The sequence below is a fragment of the Lolium perenne genome, chromosome 1 (genome assembly GCF_019359855.2).
Source record: "Lolium perenne isolate Kyuss_39 chromosome 1, Kyuss_2.0, whole genome shotgun sequence".
Lineage (NCBI taxonomy): Eukaryota > Viridiplantae > Streptophyta > Magnoliopsida > Poales > Poaceae > Lolium > Lolium perenne.
Window position 1 is genome coordinate 119909934 of NC_067244.2, and position 23974 is coordinate 119933907.

General features: G+C 45.8%; 1 protein-coding gene across 1 annotated transcript; it reads right to left on the reverse strand.

The window, feature by feature from the left end:
- Window positions 1-998: 998 nt before the first annotated feature.
- LOC127300314 (long-chain-alcohol oxidase FAO2) lies at window positions 999-7948 on the reverse strand. The gene is made up of 3 exons (XM_051330416.2): window positions 7493-7948; window positions 6810-7091; window positions 999-2900 (listed from the first exon to the last, which is right to left on the reverse strand). The coding sequence occupies exons 1-3, from the start codon at window positions 7772-7774 to the stop codon at window positions 1146-1148; spliced, it is 2319 nt and encodes a 772-aa protein (XP_051186376.1). The 5' UTR covers window positions 7775-7948; the 3' UTR covers window positions 999-1145.
- Between the last annotated feature and the right edge of the window lie 16026 nt (window positions 7949-23974).

Sequence of the window (23974 nt, forward strand, 5' to 3'; positions counted from 1 at the left end):
TCGAAGGCGTTCTTGCAGGTCAACCTGGGTATGGTCAACACACTGTCGATTGAAAAAATCACCTCGCGCGAACACATTTCGCCGGTAGACTCGCTGGAGTACGGCGAAATTTTGGTGAACTACTACATAATTCGACAAAAGATTCGCAAAAATTAAACTACGCTCGTCGGAATTGACCACCGGTTGGGTTGGATTTCGCCGCGACCGAGAAGCGGGGCGGGCGAGCGGCGCATGGGGCAGGTGGCGGGCTCAGCATGGATGGACCGGCGGCGTGCACGAGCGTCGCGCGTGGGGGCGGGGCATGTCGGCGCCGAGGCGACCAGCGCGCATGGGGACAGGGCATGCTGCGGACCATTTTGCCCTCCCACTAAATCGCATAATACAACATCTACCATTACCGGTTCGTTTGTTTATTTTTCTTCTCCCCTTTCCTGCCGACCCCTATCCCACCCTTCCTGGCCAGCTGCTCAATCCCTTGCGGCTGCGGCCACTCTCCTAGATTGCTTAGCACCGCCAATCACAGATCCCGTCGCACATCATCTCTATATTCAATTCAGCTACCACAACATGGTCGGCGGCGGCAATAGTAGCAGCGAGGATGACGAGGACACCTCGCGCAAGCTGGCCATTAGGCATCCACCATCCAACCGCGCGGTGAAGGCGACGGCGGTAGCCCCCGTCCCGACCTACAAGAGGTGAAGGAACCAGTGGAGGAGCCTCGTACACACGCCTCCGTTCGATTTATCCTCCAGTCTGCTTAATTGAGCCTCACTTCCTTCGTCTCGATTTAGAAGTGTCAACACGGATGGTTTAGAGTAGCGATTGAGTATATTTCTCCCGGTGCAACGCACGGGCACTTTTGCTAGTATCCCTAAAAATCCCAAGAACACCCTTAAAATGACCCTGATCTTTTAATTTTAATCAAAATAGTCGATGGTTTTAGCGTGAGGACTGCGATTTATTAAAATTTCAGTGTTCCGAACCATAGCAAATTCGAATCAGCAAAAAGGACCTATATTTATGGACTCAAGGAGTAACAAGCAGAATCTAGTACTACTACGATTGACGAATCATATGTACAGTGGAGCAGTTTAAGAGATAAGTACACCTGAGCAACTGACACGCAGAGCTGCCGTCTAGCCTAACTAGTGTTTCTTGGCGTGCGCCAAGGACTGGGCGATTTCCTTGGAGAGGCAGTAAGCGAGGGACTGTATGGTGATCATGGGGTTGACGCCAACGGCGGTGGGGAGGAGGCTGCCGTCACAAACGTACAGGCCCTCTGCCTCCCAGCTCTGGCCACTGCCGTCCACGGCGCTGTCCTTGGAGCTCGAGCCCATCCGGCAGCTGCCCATCTGATGCGCGGAGGAGAAGACCCCCCACTTGTCCGTCGTGGAGTGCATGGGGCCCTTCTCGATGCTCACCTCGTCCAGGAACGCCTCCAGGTCCTCGTCGCGCACGCCCTTGCACCGCAGCCGGAGCCCGTCGCTACGGTGCGTGCCCACCTCCGCCGCGCCGGCGGCCACCAGGATGCGCAGGACGCGCCGTAGGCCATTGCGCAGCTCGCGGGTGTCCTCGCGGCTTGGTGTGAAGCGCAGGCGGCCCTCGCAGTCCACCGTCCCCGCGCCGCGGTCGCGGACTAGCGCGAACGCGTGCGCCGTGCGCGCGAACCGGCGCATGCGCTCCTTCATGTCGCGGCCCGACTCCCAGGGCACCATCGCCGCGAAGCCTCCAGGGCTCAGCGCCGGCGTCTCGATGATGGTGCGCTCGGTGACGCGGTGCATGCTCGTGATGATGCCGCCCTCGTAGGACTTGCCGGTGATCGGCGGTCCCTGCTTGTTCTCCGGAAAGTAACCCCACGCCATGGACACTGGGTGGAGGTGCAGGTTCTGGCCGATGTGCCGGTTCCTGAGCCCGCTTCTGTGCAGAAGAGGCGGCGTCATGAGCGCCCCGCAAGCCGAGATCGACACCTTGGCCTCGATGCGCAGCTTCTTGGTGATGCCTTTGCTCAGGCACGTCGCCATCAGGCCGGCGCACTTCTTGCTCCGGCCGTTCTTGCCGCTGATCCTCTCGAGGATGAAGCGGTCTGCCTTGCACCCTGTCAGGACCACCGCGCCGTTCTTGACAGCGTCGACGAGCCACGTCGTGTCGGTGCCGCGTTTGTCGCCGGTGGGGCAGCCGAAATTGCAGCTCCCGCAGTAGTGTCCCTTGGACGAGTTGCGCGGCACGGCATCAACGGGCAGCCCGAGCGCCTCGCACCCGCGGCGCACCACCTTGTTCTGGAACCCTTCCTCCAGGCACCCGTCGGTGACGCCGAGACGGGCGCACACCGCGTCCATGGCCTGCTGGTACCCGGGGCTGGCGAACAACGGGAGCCCGTGCTCTCGGGACCACTCCTGCAAGACCTCCCCCGGGGTGCGGATGCTTGCCGACCAGTTCACCGCCGAGCCGCCGCCCACGGTCGTGCCCGTGAATAACATCGTCGTCACGTTCGACGTGCAGAAGATGCCGCCGTTCTCGAAGAGGCGTTCCATGGACGGGCCCTCGATAGAGCTGTAGTCATCCGCGGTGTAGTAGTCGCCCTTCTCAACGACGACCACCTTGTAACCCGCGGACGCGAGCATCGCCGCAGCGACGCCACCGCCGCAGCCGGACCCGACGATGACGACGTCGCACTCCACCGTGTGATGCGTGTCCGATGAGCCCAGCTTTGCGGCGAGCCCCTTGTCCGCGAGTGACCTGAGCAGGGTGGTATCGTTCAGTGCTCTGGTTTCCACGACGCCATTGTCCAGTGGCCGCGACCGTGCTGGCGCTGGCGCCACTGGTTCTTCTGGCTCTTCCCGCCACTCTTCCACTCTGTACCCAATGGCATTCCAGTGTGGATTCTTTGATTTCTCGTTCACCTGCACGCCGGGCAAACGGGTTTAAAGAGCTTGCTAGTACAGTACAGTCTTCTGCAGAGTGAAGATACAGAGGTTTCGTTCAACCATTTTCAGATATAAATTGCAATTGTGTTGGACTTTCTGTACTTCAGATCAACAATCTTAATTCCACCATTTCATGTGATGGTTTAGACAAACTGCAGTGCTTTGGTGAATAACTGATCACTAAGTTGTTTCCTATGGAAAATTGCAGGAAAGTATTACTACCATATTATAGAATCTATCAAAATTACAAAACCTAAAAAATATACATATTATAACGTATTCTTTAATAACCATCTAACCATAGGATTTTCACACATCCTAGCAAAAATATTCAAAAAATTAATTGATTGGCAAATGGATGAAACTTCAACTATGTCCAAATCAGTGTCGTTTTAAAGACTGAACGGAGTATAAGGCATAACATTGCCATTTCACCAATCGATTGTAATCTTGACAAGTGTATCATCTGTGTGTCTCATCTTCTTATCCAAACAGTGACACAGCCACATCGGTGTTCCCTTCAGTTATTTATACAAGATCGGTAGATCATTATATCTATACCTAATAATAAAGGGAGAAGCGTTTCCGCGGTTTGGTCCGTCACTTTACGTTTTCGTCAATCACCAAAGACGCTTTTGTAAGTCGCACCAATGCAGCAGGTATGCCCGGATCGATCGTACTCCTAGACGTATCTCGTGCGGTCACCGGGCCTCGCACCAATAGTCCTGGTCGATGTGCACCTATGTAAACCCTCATGTATATAGACCGGTCAATCGAGGCGAAGAGTCAATCAACTTTTTGTTTTTTGATGGTTATTATTACCGCTTCATCCAGGATCCGATACAGACGTGGCGATTCGATCTGTACCCAATCGATATTGTCGCCGTCGCTTGCTCCGTCGGCGCCATAACCGGCCTATGCTCGCTGTGCTCGGCACGGTTTTCTCGGCTGGCCGGAGATCCGGAGGAGCACGCAGGTTCGTGCCGTGTCATAAGCACCACGCCGGAGCAGGCTATGCACGCATGGTGCGGGGAGTCTACGAGGAGATTATCAGAAAGCTTTCCACCTGATGAAGGTACTGGTCAGGGAGATGCCATCGACTTGGTTCTGAATCAACTTGACTGGTTTGGTATTCAGCCAACCACAGTGTTGTTTGATCAGCTTCTCAATGTTCTTGCTCGGGTGAGTAAGGTAAATCTCCACGAATCAGTGTAATAGAGATGAGCAATTGGAATCAGGCTATCAAACCTGACGTTCTCGCATACAACATCCTGATCAATGCATTGTGTCCATAGTGGAGGGATTTACTGACAAGCAACTTGGTAAATTGCATGCATTCATATGTAAACATGTTCAGTTAATGAGCAATCGACCCTTCTAAGCAGCGTTTGGCCGGCGAAGTTTTAAAACAAAGTATAGTTTGAGTTGGTCACCACGGTCCACAGGTATGGTTCAGACGGAGGCTGCAGGTGAAACTCCGGGACTAGCCGATTAGCTTACCCAGTTAATTTTTTCCGATCCAATTTCACTCTTTTGTATCCGGCTTTGGATGGTCCTCGATGGCGAGCTAGCAGCAACAACAGTCACCAGGGACGATCATCTAGGAAGAAAAAGCTGGTCCACCTTTCGCTGAATACAGAGTAAGCTAGAGCACGAAAACTACATAGCAAAGCTTCAGCTAGCGCACAATTCTTTAATGATACAAATCCTGATTCCTGGACACACCGTTGCTAAACTGAATTAACGACCTGGGAGCTTTCAGGTAATTAGTATAGCGTTTTATGGCCAGCAACATCGATCGTGGTTGGAGGGTGATTCCGGCAAAACTTGCAGGCGTCAGTACGTGTAGAGGAACATCGCTCACGGTCGACAGCGGCAACAGTGACCATAACGACAGCTACCGGTGGTGCCCTTGTGTCTTTCTTTTTGAACAGGGGCCGGTCCCAAAGGACGGAGAGCTTCCAATATATTCCACCGGTGGACATACAACTTACAGAAAGGGACATCAGGAAAAAGAAAATAACAAGTAGGCCCCTGCATTTTGCACCAAGATCCTCTACAGATTTCCTAGAAACACGTCGAGGACAGCTCCTTCTCCACCGCAAAGGACCTCATCGCAGTCACCCTCGCCGTCACCGGGGACGCCATCACTTGGGACGGTGAGGACGGAGCCAACTGCGCTGAAGCCAAAGTGCCTCCGTGTCGGCATCAAGGCCTGGAGGTTGAAGATGACCCACAAGCACGGCCGGGCCGATGCCAGAGGAGGGAGTGGCCGCCATTTGACCATGAAGGATGCCTGCGAGCCTGTCGCTGGCGTGGAGATACTCCCAAGAGAAGCAAAGCTTCTCCCCTGTTGCAAAATCGATAAGCCACCGCCGCATCCACCTTCGGCGGCAGACGAATAGTCGATTCCACTTTTCCGACGCCGAGCCGCAACGCTCTGTGCCTCCCCCCCCCCCCCCCCCCCCCCGCCAGCACGGCCGACAAGAGAACGGTGAGATCCGCCGTTGCACCATCCCTTCTCCTCCCGCCGCCACGACCGACCAGAGAAAAGAGGAGTGCCCGCTACGGAAGGTTGAGCTCGACAGAGAACACGACTTTATTAACGGAGACTGTGGATCTCTCCGTCACCTTCACCTCTAGCCACCAGAGCTGAAGAAACAGGAAGAAGAACCCTAAACTTCCCAAGATCTGGCTGGACAGATCGGAGACCCTACTCCAAACTACGTGCACAAGCCCCACTACCGGCATATAGCCTTCCCTATGTAATCCGAGGGCGCGTGGATGACTCTCAAGAGGTGGGACGCGAGAGGGGAGAGGGGAAATAGTGATTTGTTGGCTATATCGGTGCCCTTGTGCCTAGGAATATGTAAGCAGTTATAACGAGTGGGCACTTTTTCTGTTTGATGGAAACTGTTGTCAATGATGTTTTTCTATTTTATGATGGTTGAAAAGCCAGATGTAGTCGATGATCGATTTTGGGTGATTTTTATACCGGTGCAACGCACGGGCAATTGTCCTAGTAATATATAATACCCAACACTTTTTCTCTGTAGGCGAGCCAGTTAGTAAGTAGAGTAGTAGCAAATCAAACGATTTCTGGCCAGGAATTCAGAGCTCTATGCAGGCAGGCCCCTCTCGCCAATCTGTCCTATTAATTCCAAGTAGTAGGCACGGCAAATTTAGCACCAAGTAGTGGACGCAACCAAGTTGTACTACGTAACTGGAGTACTTTCACTTTCAACCTTAAGGTGGTGTTTGGTACAATTCTGCACGTCGTGTACTGCAAGGTTTTTGGCTCCCAGTTTTGCTATTTCTGTGCTCTTCTTGAATGCAAAGGCTACAAGTTTATGCCTTTTCTTGAAAAAATGAAAGCAATTGTAAGTTGATTTCTATACTCAATCTCAGCCCTTTTTTGCTTCAGTTTTTAGAGCAAATGGTGTATTCTTCTACACGTTCCCCGACAAAATAGAGTACTACTCCCTCCATTCGATGTTTTAGGTTTTAGTATGTAGCGGCATCTAATTTTATATGTATCTAGTCTGCTTTTAATTAATATGTAGATTCTATAGTGTGTATCTAGTTTACTTTGCTGTGTTTAAAACATCTTATATTTGCAAACAGGGGGAGTATAAGAAACCATGGCCCTGTTGTATATTTTTTACGTTAAAAGAAAACATGGCCAGGTGTTTGATTTAATCCCCTGAAGCCTGGCTACAAAGGCTCCAGAATCACACGACACTGGTCGGAATGGCCGATTTATTGTGAGTCAGTGACCATGATGGCATGTCAGCATGTCAGACCCTTGGCAAACTATAGTAAAATACCAAGAAGCTGTAGAAACACAAGTACCATACCAAGAACAGATAACAAGCACAGGCTTACCATGGCGTAGAAGACGTAGTGGGAGAGGATCTTGACGAGGGCGAAGACGATCCTGAGCGGGAAGAACCAGCGCGTCCTGTTCCACCGTTGCAGCGCCGCCTCCCGCCGCTCCAGCGGCATGTCGGCGAAGCGGCGCACGGAGGGGAGCTCGCCGGCGGCGCCGGAGAGGCTGAGGGTGCCGCACAGCAGCAGCGTGCCCACCCTCGTGCCCAGCATCCACAGCACCACCCACCCCAGCAGCACCGCCTCCCGGATGCAGCGCGTCACCATCAGTTCGGCAACCTTTTTCGTCGGGAAAAGAAAAAAAAGACAAAACAGACGAACGGACTAGACGTCGTCAGCCACCTCGATTCCACGTGAAGGTGAGTACAGAAATCTAGCTGCTGATGCAACGAAAACAAAATGGCAGTGTTTTTTTCCTTCTCGATGATTGATGGATGGTTTGTTAGAAGTGGTCCGTTCGTGAGGTGAGTGAGAGTGAGAGCACAGTGCTGGCATGGCCGGCAGATCAATCATCGAGGAGAAGCGGACGGACGGACGGACGAATCTAGTGGTGATTAATTGTGTGAACACCAGAGAGAAGTACTACTGAGTACATGGTTAAACCAAGGCTAATTGGCCCAGGAATTGAACGAGCACGTGATGTGCGGCGGAGCAGGAGGATAGAAGAGAGATTGGATCACCTCGTCGGGGATGGCGGCGTCGGCGGCGGAGGCGAGGTAGAAGCGCTCGAGGTCCTTGCCGCCGGGCGGGTCGGCGCGTCCGCCGGCGCCGGCGGCCTCCTCGGCCGGCAGCGAGGGGATGAAGGCGCCGCACATGGCACGGAGCGCCTCCATCTGCGCCGGGTGCAGCCCGTGCGTGTACTTGCGGCCGTCCCGCCTCCACCCACACAGCTGCGGGTGCGGCCCCGGGCGGCTCCCCTTCTCCTCCTCCTTCCGCTGACCATCGCCGCCCTGCACCGCCATTGCCGCGCGCGCCTCACGCAAGATCACTTCTCTGCTGCGTGTACTATGGAGTACTTGTATTCTCTTGGTCTTTGGTTAATTCGTCTGTGGCGACGTGTGGGTTTGTGCGCCAAGGGCGCGCGTGTTTATATAGAACTCTGGGTCCGGCTGGGGCTGGCCTCTGGCTCGACCAGCTGATGATCTGGTGCACCCGTCCGGTTTGCAACTTGGCGCGCGGGAGACGACGACGAGAAGCAGTAAATAGGGATCGATATATGTCGATCGACGAGATGATGTTCATCTTCATCCTCTTTCGTGTGTCTATATCTCCTCATTTAACACGGCACAACAACTGGAGAGAGATAGAGGGATCATGGCAAAGCATGGCCCATGGACTCCCCCTGTGTCATGCTAATTTTGACGTCCAGCCTTTGCTACTATTGCGTCGCCACTATCTTCGTCTACGGATATAAATCCAAGGTTTTTTACCTTCGGAAAAATTCCTCCTACTGTTTCAAAAGAGATTTTTGTTGTAAGAGTATCTTTAGCATACCTCGCATATGGATCAAATCCTTATAATAATCGCTTATATGCGGTTTTGGCCAAAAAAAAAAAAAAGAAGGGCAGACCAGACTTCGCAAATTTGCTAAGCCTGCAAAATTGTATATGGGTGTCGACATACGCGGCCTCGCAACTCGGAGAAGAGCGGATTCTGGGGCCAAACAGGATGCATCCTCTATCCCATACGAGGCGTTGGCGCGAAGGCACTTTCAGTCCCGTCAAGATATTCCAGCCCGCGCTCGCTCCAAACTTCTCCGCCGCCACTGCGCGCCGCCGCAGATCCCGGCCGCATTCTTGCTCCCCCTCCCGATTCTAGCTAGTAGAAACGCCTTCGATCCGCCGCATCAATTCCCCAATCGCGAGAGGCCGTTCATCGCCGCATTGACGCGGTCAGAGCCTCCATAGATCCCGCTCAGAGCTTGAGCACAGCGGCATGGTAGGCACCCTACCCCATCGCCGGTGTACATGAAGCTCCTAGCGCTCACCCCAATCAAAGTGCCGCACTGAATCGACTGCTGCCGTGAAGGTATGTCAATTTTCGTTCTTTCCATGGATTTAGCTGGTCATCCTGCCATATATAGCTAGTGATTTTTCCGATTCGTTTTTAGATGTCGCTGAGACTGTGAACCCTGTTTTTGATGGAGGATTCGTCGTCGTCGAATGACTCGGATTTGGACGAACTGCTCGATGATGACATCGAGCAAATGGTGATATTGCTCGCTGTTGTGAATGAGCTTGAGGATAGGATGAAGACGCGGAGACTAGGATCCAAAGTCGTTCGGCTTTTTATTCCTCAGAACCGCGATCTTGGCCACAACATGCTAGTGCGAGATCACCTCGGCGAAGTACCGACCTATCAGGCTCGTATCTTTCGTTATTGATACCGAATGCATCAATCTCTTTTCAATGAGATCATCAAAACTTGCGAGGTGAAAACAAATTATGTTAAGCGTAAGAGAAATGCAGCCGGTTTCTTTGGATTTAGCGCACATCAAAGGATATCCTCGGTGATAAGAGTCCTCGCTTATGGCATTCTGGCCGACTAGGCTGATGAGTATCTTCACGTTGGCAAAGACACGACCATGGTGTCCATTTGTGAAGGAGATATGCCCTAGAGGTAATAATAAATTGGTTATTATATATCTTTATGTTTATGATAAATGTTTATATACCATGCTATAATTGTATTAACCGAAACATTAGTACATGTGTGATATGTAAACAACAAAGAGTCCCTAGTATGCCTCTTAACTAGCTTGTTGATTAATGGATGATTAGTTTCATAATCATGAACATTGGATGTTATTAATAACAAGGTTACATCATTGTACGAATGATGTAATGGACACACCCAATTAAGCGTAGCATAAGATCACGTCATTAAGTTATTTGCTATAAGCTTTCAATACATAGTTACCTAGTCCTTATGACCATGAGATCATGTAAATCACTTATACCGGAAAGGTACTTTGATTACATCAAACACCACTGCGTAAATGGGTGGTTATAAAAGTGGGATTAAGTATCCGGAAAGTATGAGTTGAGGCATATGGATCAACAGTGGGATTTGTCCATCCTGATGACGGATAGATATACTCTGGGCCCTCTCGGTGGAATGTCGTCTAATGTCTTGCAAGCATATGAATAATTTCATAAGAGACCACATACCACGGTACGAGTAAAGAGTACTTGTCAGGAGACGAGGTTGAACAAGGTATAGAGTGATACCGATGATCAAACCTCGGACAAGTAAAATATCGCGTGACAAAGGGAATTGGTATCGTATGTGAATGGTTCATTCGATCACTAAAGTCATCGTTGAATATGTGGGAGCCATTATGGATCTCCAGATCCCGCTATTGGTTATTGGTCGGAGTGAGTACTCAACCATGTCCGCATAGTTCGCGAACCGTAGGGTGACACACTTAAAGTTGGATGTTGAAATGGTAGAAATTGAATATGGAATGGAGTTCGAATATTTGTTCGGAGTCCCGGATGAGATCCCGGACATCACGAGGAGTTCCGGAATGGTCCGGAGAATAAGATTCATAAATAGGAAGTCATTTTATGAGATTTAAAATGATCCGGAAGGTTCTATGGAAGATTCTAGAAGGTTCTAGAAAAGTCCGGAAGAAACCACTTTGGAAGGCGGAGTCCCAAAGGGACTCCACCTCCATGGCCGGCCAACCCTAGAGGGGGAGGAGTCCCAAGTGGACTCCCCTAAGGGGGCCGGCCACCCCCCCACATGGAAGGGGGGAATCCCACCCAAGTGGGATTCCCACCTTGGGTAGGTTTCCCTATCACATGGAAGGTTTTGGGTTCGGGTCTTATTCGGAGACTTGTAGTCCAACACTTGGGGCTTCCACCTATATAATGAGGACCAAGGGGAGGGGGCCGGCCACCCCAACAAGCACAAGGTGGCCGCACCACCTCAAGTGGCCGGCGCCCCCCTCTCCCCAAACCCTAGCCGCCCCACTCCTCCACATCCCGCACGCTTAGCGAAGCTCCGCCGGATTTCTCCACCACCACCGACACCACGCCGTCGTGCTGTCGAATTCAAGAGGAGCTACTACTTCCGCTGCCCACTGGAACGGGGAGGTGGACGTCGTCTTCATCAACAACCGAACGTGTGACCGAGTACGGAGGTGATGCCCGTTCGTGGCGCCGTGATCAAGATCTTCTACGCGCTTTTGCAAGCGGCAAGTGAACGTCTACCGCAGCAACAAGAGCCTCATCTTGTAGGCTTTGGAATCTCTTCAAGGGTGAGACTCGATAATCCCCTCGTTGCTACCGTCTTCTAGATTGCATCTTGGCTTGGATTGCGTGTTCGCGGTAGGAAATTTTTTGTTTTCTATGCAACGAATCCCTACAGTGGTATCAGAGCCGTGTCTATGCATAGATGGTTGCACGAGTAGAACACAATGGTTTTGTTGGCGTTGATGCTCTCGTTGTCTTTAGTTTGAGTACTTTGCATCTTTGTGGCATAGTGGGATGAAGCGGCTCGGACTAACTTTACATGACCGCGTTCATGAGACTTGTTCCTTGTTCGACATGCAACTTGTATTGCATAAGAGGCTTTGCGGGTGTCTGTCTCTCCTACTATAGTGAAGATTCAATTTACTCTTCTATTGGCAACATTAGTATCAACGTTGTGGTTCATGTTCGTAGGTAGATTAGATCTCTCTCGAAAACCCTAAACCACGTAAAATATGCAAACCAAATTAGAGACGTCTAACTTGTTTTTGCAGGGTTTGGTGATGTGATATGGCCATAATGTGATGATGAATATGTATGAGATGATCATTATTGTATTGTGGCAACCGGCAGGAGCCTTATGTTTATCTTTAAATTTCATGTTGAGTAGTTTTTCAAAGTAGTTGTAATAGTTGCTACATGGAGGACAATCATGAAGACGGCGCCATTGACCTTGATGCTACGCCGATGATGATGGAGATCATGCCCGAAGATGATGGAGATCATGTCCGTGCTTTGGAGATAAAGATCAAAGGCGCAAAGACAAAAGGGCCATATCATATCACATATGAACTGCATGTGATGTTAATCCTTTTATGCATCTTATTTTGCTTAGATCGCGACGGTAGCATTATAAGATGATCCCTCACTAAAATCTCAAGATAGTAAAGTGTTCATCCTTAGTAGCACTGTTGCCAAGACTTGTCGTTTCGAAGCATCTCGTGATGATCGGGTGTGATAGAATCAACAAGTGCATACAACGGGTGCAAGCCAGTTTTGCACATGCGGATACTAAGGTGGCCTTGACGAGCCTAGCATGTACAGACATGGTCTCGGAACACGTGATACCGAAAGGTAGAGCATGAATCATATGGTTGATATGATGAACACTTTGAGTGTTCGCCATTGAAACCACACCTTATCTCGTGATGATCGGACTTAGGTGCGGTGGATTTGGTTCGTGTGATCACTAAGACAATGCGAGGGATATTGTTTTGAGTGGGAGTTCACCTAGATTTTTAATTATGTTGAATTAAAATTTGAACTCAATTTGTCATAAACTTAGTCTAAACTTTTGCAAATATATGTTGTAGAGATGGCGTCCCCAATCAATTTTAACCAATTCCTAGAGAAAGAAAAACTTAAGAGCAACGGTAGCAACTTCACCGACTGGTTCCGTCATGTGAGGATCTTCCTCTCTGGCGGAAATCTGCAATTTGTGCTTGATGCACCGCTAGGTGACCCTCCTGCAGAAACTGAAACCAATGAAGTAAAAGCTGTTTACGCGACTCGGAAAACTCGGTACCCTCAAGTTCAGTGTGCCATCCTGTGCAGTCTGGAATCTGATCTTCAAAAACGTTTTGAGCACCACGATCCTCATGAGTTGATGAATGAGCTGAAAGCTATATTTGAGACTCATGCGGCCGTGGAATGCTATGAAGCATCGAAACATTTCTTCAGCTGTATGATGGAAGAAGGCAGCTCCGTTAGTGAGCACATGCTCGCCATGATCGGGCATGCGAAGAAACTCAGTGACTTTGGAATAGTGATTCCTAACAGACTGGGGATTAATCGTGTCCTTCAATCACTGCCACCAAGTTACAAGAACTTTGTGATGAACTACAATATGCAGAACATGAACAAGGAGTTACCTGAACTCTTTGGCATGCTAAAAGCTGCTGAGATTGAGATCAAGAAAGAGCACCAAGTGTTGATGGTCAACAAGACCACCAGTTTCAAGAAACAGGGCAAGTCTAAGGGAAAATTCAAGAAGGGTGGCAAGAAAGCTGCCACGCCTCCTATGAAACCTAAGAACGGCCCTAAGTCTGATGCTGAGTGCTATTACTGCAAGGAGAAGGGACACTGGAAGCGTAATTTCTCCAAGTATCTGGCTGATCTAAAGAGCGGCCTTGTCAAGAAGAAGAAAGAAGGTATATCCGATATACATGTTATAAATGTTTATCTCACTGGTTCTCGTTCTAGTACCTGGGTATTTGATACTGGTTCGATTGCTCATATTTGTAACTCGAAACAGGAACTAAAGAATAAACGAAGACTACCGAAAGATGAAGTGACGATGCGCGTTGGAAACGGATCCAAAGTCGATGTGATCGCTGTCGGCACACTTCCTCTACATCTACCTTCGGGATTAGTTTTAAGCCTAAATAATTGTTATTTTGTACCCGCGTTGAGCATGAACATTATATCTGGATATTGTTTAATGCAAGACGGTTATTCATTCAAGTCTGAGAATAATGGTTGTTCTATTTTTATGAATAATATCTTTTATGGTCGAGCACCTGAAAAGAATGACTTATTTCTGTTAGATCTCGATAGTAGTGATACGCATATACATAACATTGATGCTAAGCGAATTAAATTGAATGATAATTCTACTTATATGTGGCACTGTCGTCTTGGTCATATTGGAGTGAAACGCATGAAGAAACTCCATACCGATGGATTACTTGAATCACTTGACTTTGAGTCACTTGATAAATGCGAAGCATGTCTAATGGGAAAAATGACTAAGACTCCATTTTCTGGTATAATGGAGCGAGCTACTGACTTATTGGAAATCATACATACCGATGTGTGCGGACCAATGAGTGTAGCATCGCGCGGTGGTTATCGTTATGTTCTAACCTTCACAGATGATCTGAGTAGATATGGGTATATCTATTTCATGAAACATAAATCCGAAACTTTCGAGAAGTTTAAGGAATTCCAAAGTGAAGTAGAAAATCAACGTAACAAGAAGATTAAATTTCTACGATCTGATCGTGGAGGTGAATATCTGAGTTATGAGTTTGGCATGCATTTAAAGAAATGCGGAATACTTTCACAATTGACACCGCCGGGAACACCACAACGAAACGGTGTGTCCGAACGTCGTAATCGAACTCTCTTAGATATGGTTCGTTCTATGATGTCTCTTACTGATTTGCCGTTATCATTTTGGAGTTATGCATTAGAGACAGCCGCATTCACTTTAAATAGAGCACCATCAAAATCCGTAGAAACGACACCGTATGAATTATGGTTTAATAAGAAACCTAAGCTGTCGTTCCTTAAAGTTTGGGGTTGCGAAGCCTATGTAAAGAAGTTACAACTAGACAAGCTAGAACCCAAAGCAGAGAAATGCGTCTTCATAGGATACCCTAAGGAAACTATAGGGTACACTTTCTATCACAGATCCGAAGGCAAAATCTTTGTTGCTAAGAACGAAACCTTTCTTGAGAAAGAATTTCTCACTAAAGAAGTGACTGGAAGAAAAGTAGAACTCGATGAGATTGATGAATCTATACTCGTTGATCAGAGTAGCGCAAAGATCGAAGTTGTACCTGTACCGCCTACACCGGCAACAGAGGAAGCTAATGATAATGATCATGAAACTTCGAACGAGGAAACTACTGAACCTCGCAGATCGACAAGGAAACGTGCCACTCCTGATTGGTATGATCCTTGTCTAAATGTCATGATTGTGGATAACAATGATGAGGACCTTGCGACGTATGAAGAAGCGATGATTAGCCCAGATTCCAACAAATGGCAAGAAGCCATGAAATCCGAAATGGGATCCATGTATGGTAACAAAGTGTGGACTTTGGTAGACTTACCTGATAGCCGCAAGGCTGTCGAGAATAAATGGATCTTCAAGAGAAAAACAGATGCTGATGGTAATATTACTGTCTATAAAGCTCGACTTGTCGCAAAGGGTTTCCGACAAATTCAAGGAGTTGACTATGATGAGACTTTCTCACCTGTAGCGAAGCTAAAATCTGTGAGGATTTTGTTAGCAATAGCTGCATTTTTCGATTATGAGATTTGGCAGATGGATGTCAAAACGGCGTTCCTTAATGGAGACATTGAGGAAGAGTTGTATATGGTACAACCCAAAGGTTTTGTCGATCCTAAAAATGCTGACAAAGTATGCAAACTTTAGCGTTCAATCTATGGACTAAAGCAAGCATCAAGAAGTTGGAATCGACGCTTTGATAAGGTGATCAAAGACTTCGGGTTTATACAGTGTCATGGAGAGGCATGTATTTACAAGAAAGTGAGTGAGAGCTCTGTAGCATTCCTGATATTATATGTAGATGACATATTATTGATTAGGAATGATATAGAACTATTAAGCAGTGTAAAAGGTTATTTGAATAATAGTTTTTCAATGAAAGACCTTGGTGAAGCATCGTATATATTAGGCATCAAGATTTATAGAGATAGATCAAGACGCCTAATAGGGCTATCACAGAGTACATACCTGGACAAGATTCTAAAGAAGTTTAGAATGGACGAAAGTAAGAAAGGTTTCTTACCTATGTTACCAGGCAAGGTCTTGAGTAAGACTCAAGGACCGGCTACGGCAGAAGAAAGAGAAAGGATGAGTAATATCCCCTATGCCTTGGCAGTATGATCTATCATGTATGCCATGCTATGTACTAGACCGGATATAGCACATGTTGTTAGTTTGACTAGCAGATATCAAAGTGATCCAGGAATGGAACACTGGACAGCGGTCAAGAATATCCTGAAGTACTTGAAAAGAACTAAGGATATGTTTCTTTGTTATGGAGGTGACCAAGAGCTCGTTGTAAACGGTTACACCGATGCAAGTTGGAACACTGATCCTGATGACTCTAAGTCACAATCTGGGTACGTGTTTATATTGAATGGTGCTGCAGTAAGCTGGGCAAGCTCGAAGCAGTGCACGGTGGTGAAGTCTTCAACAGAATCAGAGTACATAGCGGCTTCAGAGGCTTCATCAGAAGCGGTATGGATGAAGAGGTTCATTGTAGAGCTCGGTGTGGTTCCTAGTGCATTGGACCCATTAGTCATCTACTGTGACAACATGGGTGCCATCGCCAATGCACAAGAACCAAGGTCACACAAGAGGCTGAAGCATATCAAGCTGCGTTACCACTCGATTCGCGAGTACATCAAAGATGGAGAAGTAAAGATTTGCAAAGTACACACTGGTCTGAATGTAGCAGATCTGTTGACTAAAGCTCTCCCTAGGGCAAAGCATGACCAACACCAGAATGCCATGGGTGTTAGGTATATTACAATGTAATCTAGATTATTGACTCTAGTGCAAGTGGGAGACTGAAGGAGATATGCCCTAGAGGCAATAATAAAGTGGTTATTATATATCTTTATGTTTATGATAAATGTTTATATACCATGCTATAATTGTATTAACTGAAACATTAGTACATGTGTGATATGTAAACAACAAAGAGTCCCTAGTATGCCTCTTAACTAGCTTGTTGATTAATGGATGATTAGTTTCATAATCATGAACATTGGATGTTATTAATAATAAGGTTATATCATTGTATGAATGATGTAATGGACACACCCAATTAAGCGTAGCATAAGATCACGTCATTAAGTTATTTGCTATAAGCTTTCAATACATAGTTACCTAGTCCTTATGACCATGAGATCATGTAAATCACTTATACTGGAAAGGTACTTTGATTACATCAAACACCACTGCGTAAATGGGTGGTTATAAAGGTGGAATTAAGTATCTGGAAAGTATGAGTTGAGGCATATGGATCAACAGTGGGATTTGTCCATCCTGATGACGGATAGATATACTCTGGGCCCTCTCGGTGGAATGTCGTCTAATGTCTTGCAAGCATATGAATAAGTTCATAAGAGACCACATACCACGGTACGAGTAAAGAGTACTTGTCAGGAGACGAGGTTGAACAAGGTATAGAGTGATACCGATGATCAAACCTCGGACAAGTAAAATATCGCGTGACAAAGGGAATTGGTATCGTATGTGAATGGTACATTCGATCACTAAAGTCATCGCTGAATATGTGGGAGCCACTATGGATCTCCAGATCCCGCTATTGGTTATTGGTCGGAGTGAGTACTCAACCATGTCCGCATAGTTCGCGAACCGTAGGGTGACACACTTAAAGTTGGATGTTGAAATGGTAGAACTTGAATATGGAATGGAGTTCGAATATTTGTTCGGAGTCCCGGATGAGATCCCGGACATCACGAGGAGTTCCGGAATGGTCCGGAGAATAATATTCATATATAGGAAGTCATTTTATGAGATTTAAAATGATCCGGAAGGTTCTATGGAAGGTTCTAGAAGGTTCTAGAAAAGTCCGGAAGAAACCACTTTGGAAGGCGGAGTCCCAAAGGGACTCCACCTCCATGGCCGGCCAACCCTAGAGGGGGAGGAGTCCCAAGTGGACTCCCCTAAGGGGGCCGGCCACCCCCCCCCCCCCACATGGAAGGGGGGAATCCCACCCCAAGTGGGATTCCCACCTTGGGTAGGTTTCCCTATCACATGGAAGGTTTTGAGTTCGGGTCTTATTCGGAGACTTGTAGTCCAACACTTGGGGCTTCCACCTATATAATGAGGACCAAGGGGAGGGGGCCGGCCACCCCAACAAGCACAAGGTGGCCGCACCACCTCAAGTGGCCGACGCCCCCCTCTCCCCAAACCCTAGCCGCCCCACTCCTCCACATCCCGCACGCTTAGCGAAGCTCCGCCGGATTTCTCCACCACCACCGACACCACGCCGTCGTGCTGTCGAATTCAAGAGGAGCTACTACTTCTGCTGCCCGCTGGAACGGGGAGGTGGACGTCGTCTTCATCAACAACCGAATGTGTGACCGAGTACGGAGGTGCTGCCCGTTCGTGGCGCCGTGATCAAGATCATCTACGCGCTTTTGCAAGCGGCAAGTGAACGTCTACCGCAGCAACAAGAGCCTCATCTTGTAGGCTTTGGAATCTCTTCAAGGGTGAGACTCGATAATCCCCTCGTTGCTACCGTCTTCTAGATTGCATCTTGGCTTGGATTGCGTGTTCGCGGTTGTAGGATTCACAAGGTTATGATCTGTATCTACGGCCTGAAGTATCTTTGAGCCCCCACAGGAGAATATACGGTGAGGTCGACGGCGGAAAATGAGGCTCGAGGACGGACTAGATTGCTCGACAGCATTGACAACTGCCACAAGGCTTGTCAGGGGATGTATTGCGGCAAGAGTCATGATCCAACAATCGTGCTTGAGCCAGTTGCTTTCGAGGATCTATTTATTTGGCATTGCTTTTTTTTTGTTGGGTTCTTCCAATAATATCAATGTGGTGCATATGTCTCATTTTCTTGCCTGTCTAGCTAGTGGTGATGCTCCGGCCTCCAACTACACCGTCAATGGCCATGACTACATAATGGGATACTATCTTGACGATGGTATATATCTGATTGGGCAACATTTACGAATACCGTCAAGCTACCTGAAACTGAATTTGCAAAGGCATCCTGAAAAGACATCGAGAGAGCTTTTGGTGTTTTGCAAGCTAGATTTACAGTAGTTCGACGTCCTAGTTGGTGTTGGGACAAAGAAACCCTCAACGACATCATGACCACTTGTGTGATTTTTCACAATATGATCATCGAGGATGAGAGGGATTTGAACATGAAGTTCTTCTTTGACAATGTTGCTACTCGGTGATGCCATCAAGAAACCTGGATAAAATACAAGCATTTTTTGAGACATACCGAAACTATGAAAACGTGGGGATACACAAGGAGCTTCAGCCTGATCTCATTCAGCACTACTAGCAGGGGCACGACGGTCGATAGTGACACTTCTATTTATTTTATCTCATGTGCGATTTGAACGATTATTTATAATCCAAACCATTTGTTATTTGTTTCATTATTTGGATTTGAACTATTGTTGTAATATGGATTGTCCTTGTATTGCGTGATTTTCCAAATTATCAATTTCTAGTTTACATTGCAGTCATATTTACATTTTTACAAACACTATCACACATATGTGCTGAAATGATGCAAAACACTGTTGGCATTTACATTAAGGTTTGGGGAGGGTTGCGCAAACCAGATCCCGCAATAGCAGTATCTTGTTATGTTGTCTGCTTTTGAGAGATCAGGTCTACGCGAGCCGTTTTCATCTGAAAAAAACATATTTCTCGTGGCCTACATTCGCTCATACGCGGAATACCGGATCTGCTAGAGATGCTCTTTTAACACTAGATAAGATATTCGTGTGCTATATCCACATGTGGAACCAATCATATCTAAGCCCGGGCACGCGTCCGGGCTTTCAATCGCCGATGCAGCTTATTTTGATTAAAATTTAATAAAAAAAATTAGATAATTTTTTTAACAGGGTTTACAATATGGCATAGGCTTGATTAAAATCTTGGATCCACCACTGCCTATATCGACTTGTTCAGTCTTCCGCGTATAGGATACACCGGATTGGTTATGATCCATATCTCTTATCTTGTCGTTAAAAGAAATCAGTGCTACACTCATGTCGTACTTAAAAATCATATCAGCCGATTTGCAAATAGAGGCCTATATATTTTTTATAATACATATATATTATGCTGCTGGCCGATTTTTTAAGAGGCTGACCTCATGGATCCCACAAGAACCCATATTTGGAGACAGTGGAGTACTTTCCGGAGTGATTATTAGTTAGCAAATCCTTGTATTCAAATGTGTGAGCGGGCCATGTTACAATAAGTCATCATCTGTGACTCTAAACAAAAAAACCTCAAAAAAAAGTCATCATATGTGACTCCGCATTAATTTAGAAGCTAGAATATAAGTTACGAAATCTGAAGGTGATATTTTGGACTAGTTTTATTGGAGGGACAGCTTACAGCTCCAACCTGAAAATAGGTGGCGAGCGCTGCTAATTGAATGGTAGATAGATGGGTCTTGGTCCACTTGTCGTTGTGATGAGCTGCGCATTAGGTGTTGCGTTTCCGTGTACGGAAGGGCTCTTTCAAAAACATTTTATACGCATTTTAAACGACAGAATGCCACGGAACAAGGTTCATTCCAGCTTTGCTGCTCTTTTTCTTTTGATTCTTTCTGTTTCTTTTTACTTGAGCTAATACTTTACTTGCTTTCGAGCTAACTTGGCTTGGTGCCGGGAATGGAATCACAGCAAGAGACAGGGCTAATGGTTGGTTCTGTCTACTATATTTAGTATTATTTTTTATATCTTCGACCTTAAGAGGCGGTTTACGAAAGAGAGAGAGCTCGTGGAAGACTTGAGAAATGGAAATATCTGTCCATTTTTGTTTCCATTTCTTCCTAACAAGAAACTAAAATGTCACTGTGCATAACACATCTAATTGGACTACAACGCCACATTATCCACACAACGTTTTTTATCTTACACCAACGCACTTCCACTACAATCACGAGGCAAGACTCCTCCGCAGCCCGGGGCGACTCTGGCGGTGATTCCCCTCCAATCTTTGGTTGATCCGTTTAGGTTCCATGGTTTCTCTGTTTGTCACCTTCGCAAATTTGCGAACTCCTAGACTTATATATAGATGATTTTCGCTCAAAATGAAGACACATGCATTGGACTCGGGACATCATACGGTCAAGATCCCTATATGGAACGGTCAGGCCTTGTGATCACGCCATGGGGTCCATCTGGGCCTCCTCGTAGCTTCAAAGTCTCTCGGTCTTCCTTTCAGATAAAAACTTCGCTAGAAAAAAATTCAAGTTTCTTTTGAGTTCGGGGAGCTTTCTAAAAGTAAAGAAAATATACGCAAATATATGAAATCCTCCAGCGCAGAGTTGCAACCCAAATTATGAAATTTCATGAGAAATCACATGAAACATTAAAATACATGGTGGAAACTCTAATTATGGTGTAAATAAGTTGGAATATTATACACTCCAACATAAGGCGCATAATTTTAGTCAAAAGTAAAACCCTACTAAGTTTGACCAAATATTTACGGAAAAATATCAACATCAACATCTATAATATTGAATGGCCATATTGAGAAAATATATTTTACGGTGAGTCTATTGATATTGATTTAGTATTCTAGTGTCCATATTTTTTGTATAAAATTGATTAAACTTAGAAGATGTTGATTTTGAACTAAACCTATATGCTTTATATGTTGGGACAAAGGGAGTAATAAATTACAAAGTTCATGGATACGTCATCCATGTATCAGATCTCCTCTTTCTATTCCCACAAATAGATGCAAGATTTATGTGAGGGATGGATTGATAGCCCAACTCAATAGGGTTAAAAATTGCACATAAAAGATGTTTCGCCCCTCCCACCAAAACTTCTGGTCTATCCAGATGAGCCGGGACGCTGGGCGCCAATTGTACAACTCTCTGACACCCACCGAAAGTTTCCCCAGAAGGTCAGGCCATAACTTCTGGCCACCGAAATTTTCCGGTCCTTGAAAATTAGACAGAAACACAAATACTAAAAGGGGACACAACTTTAGTAACCATACTCTGAATTTAATGAACTTGGGCTCGTCTTGAAGATAAAAACTAAATATAGAAGATCATGCATAGAAACATCATATTCCATCCGACGTTTGACCTCTCTATAAAACATGAAGCGGTGAAATCTCTCATATCAACAACACACAAGTGCACAACTATTTTTTCATACCAAATCCATTTGGAACATTAACCACTTTCGGTCTACGAGGGTACATCACCGAAACCTTTACCGTTACTGCATTACTCCTATATAGATTTGTCCAACTAGGTTGCGTTAGTTAGAATTTTTGTTGTCTGCTACAAATCCCCAACAATCCAGGCCCCCGTCCCCGCTGCCGATGAAGTCCAGGCCCCCGTCCCCGCTAGCGATGAAAAAGAAGGTAGCGGGAAGCGGCTCTTGGATTAGGACCTATACGAGGAGGAGCCCTACATCGCGTCATCGAACCCCTACGACACGACCATCATCGACGATCGGCCGGAGATAACTAGAGGTTGGTCTCTTCATTTTCTATTGATCCCGGTTGACTGTGTTCGCATCTAGTACCTAGGGTTAGGCCATGTGGTGTCTAGGGTTATTTCTAGCGCGGATCTGTAATTTCCCCGCATCTGCTCCAATTTTTAGATTTGGGGACTTAAACATGCTCGGTTAATTTATGCAATTAATTAAACTCACTTGGTTTATATATGCAAGTAACTAAACTCACTCAGTTAATTTATGCAAGTTAGACATGCAAATAATTAAACTCACGCTGTTATTTTTTTAAGATTTGGGGATTGTGGTCGTTCCTTTGATGGTTTTTCGCCGATGATGAATTGTTGGGCAATCAAATGATTCATATGTTCAGGGTCGTGTTAGTTAACCATTGGTGTGTAAAAATTCTTTGTATATGATCTTTGGTTGCAACTTTTAACATCCAAATGGTTAAAAACATTGTACTTTATTTAGAAACCAGAGAGTAAACAAAAAAGAAAACTAGCATGCTACAACAAGCATGCATATGAAAAACCAAAATCAAAGAAAGATAAATAAAAACATGGTCCCCGCAAATATTCAAAGTGATCATGAAGATAAAACTAGAACATGAGTTTAAAATGATTTACTCGAGATATTTGAAAGAAGATGGGATGCATGGGAATCCCCAAGCTTATGATCTTACTACTTGTGGTCCTCTACTTCTTCTTCGTCATATCATGTTACTCATCTCAAACAAAGAAATATTTTTATCTCCATGATACTCCAATACCTACAAAATTGTTAGTTCTCCAAATAAATGATATGGTAATTTCTACCAAGATGGGAACTATAGGAATCATTGGGAAACCATTTTATTCAAGAATCAAACATATATAAAGAAAGGAAACACTCTTTTTATTATGTTTTACTGTAGAAAGAGTTGTAATGACATAGACTTTGCAATGGTTCCATTGGCATGAACAACACATGCTCATGGTCGACCCCAATTTCTTCATTGCTCATCCTTCTCATTTACTCTTCCATACTTTATTTTTCATTTTATTAAAACTTATAAACTCATTAATATGTAATAAGAAGTAAAGATATTTAATAAGGACATAAAGGTGTGCTCAAATTAAAAGTTACTTGAAAGCATATGGAGCACACCACAAGATTTGAAAGCATTAACTTTTAAATCTCCCTCTCTTCCTATGCATTAGTATTTTATATAAGAATAAATAAAAGCAACTAAATGGTAGCCAATGAATATAATGACCAGTAGCTTGCATCTTAAATAACATGGAAACATAAAGCGGGCGCTTATCTCTTCCTCTTTCATAATATTTGCAAGCATCAAGAGTAAACTCAACAACATAATTGTGAATAGAATCACCACATAAAGACAAATCATCTAATGAACTTATGGTATCATCTATTTCTTTTAAATAATCATGATCCTCCCATAAATTAGACAAACTTATATCACATTGAGGATCATCATCAATATTATAAGAAGGGTGTTCATAGGAGTTTGTGTGTTACCATTGTTGGGAGTTAGAGATGGGTAGCTACTCCATTCTTCCTCCTCTTGTTCTTCTTCATGCTCTTCTTGGGGTTGCATGGGCATCGCCAAGCTTATGCTTTCATCATCCTCTTCCTCCTTCTTCCGTTCATCTTTGTATTCCTCTTGGGGTTGCATGGACATTCACAATCTTATGTTTTCCTCTTCTTCTTACTGCAAAAAATAGTGCTCTCTTGGGCAGCCATGCCCCTTTTTTAAAAGTCAACAACATTGATATTTTCATGGTAGTTTGTTATACAACAATTAAGGATACCTATGAGCGCTTTTTGAGAATTAGAAGATATAGAGCCCGTTTCATGTTCACAAATGAAGGTGTATAATTCACATGCTACCATATAAGTAACACATTGCTC

What these genes read in the sequence shown, in the direction of transcription:
- LOC127300314 (XM_051330416.2), bottom strand. Translation starts at nt 7,774, where the DNA reads ATGGCGGTGCAGGGCGGCGATGGTCAGCGGAAGGAGGAGGAGAAGGGG. An exon ending in ACGCCGCCATCCCCGACGAG is followed by an intron (nt 7,092 to 7,492) that starts GTGATCCAATCT and finishes CCGACGAAAAAG; the next exon opens with GTTGCCGAACTGATGGTGAC. An exon ending in ACTACGTCTTCTACGCCATG is followed by an intron (nt 2,901 to 6,809) that starts GTAAGCCTGTGC and finishes CCCGGCGTGCAG; the next exon opens with GTGAACGAGAAATCAAAGAA.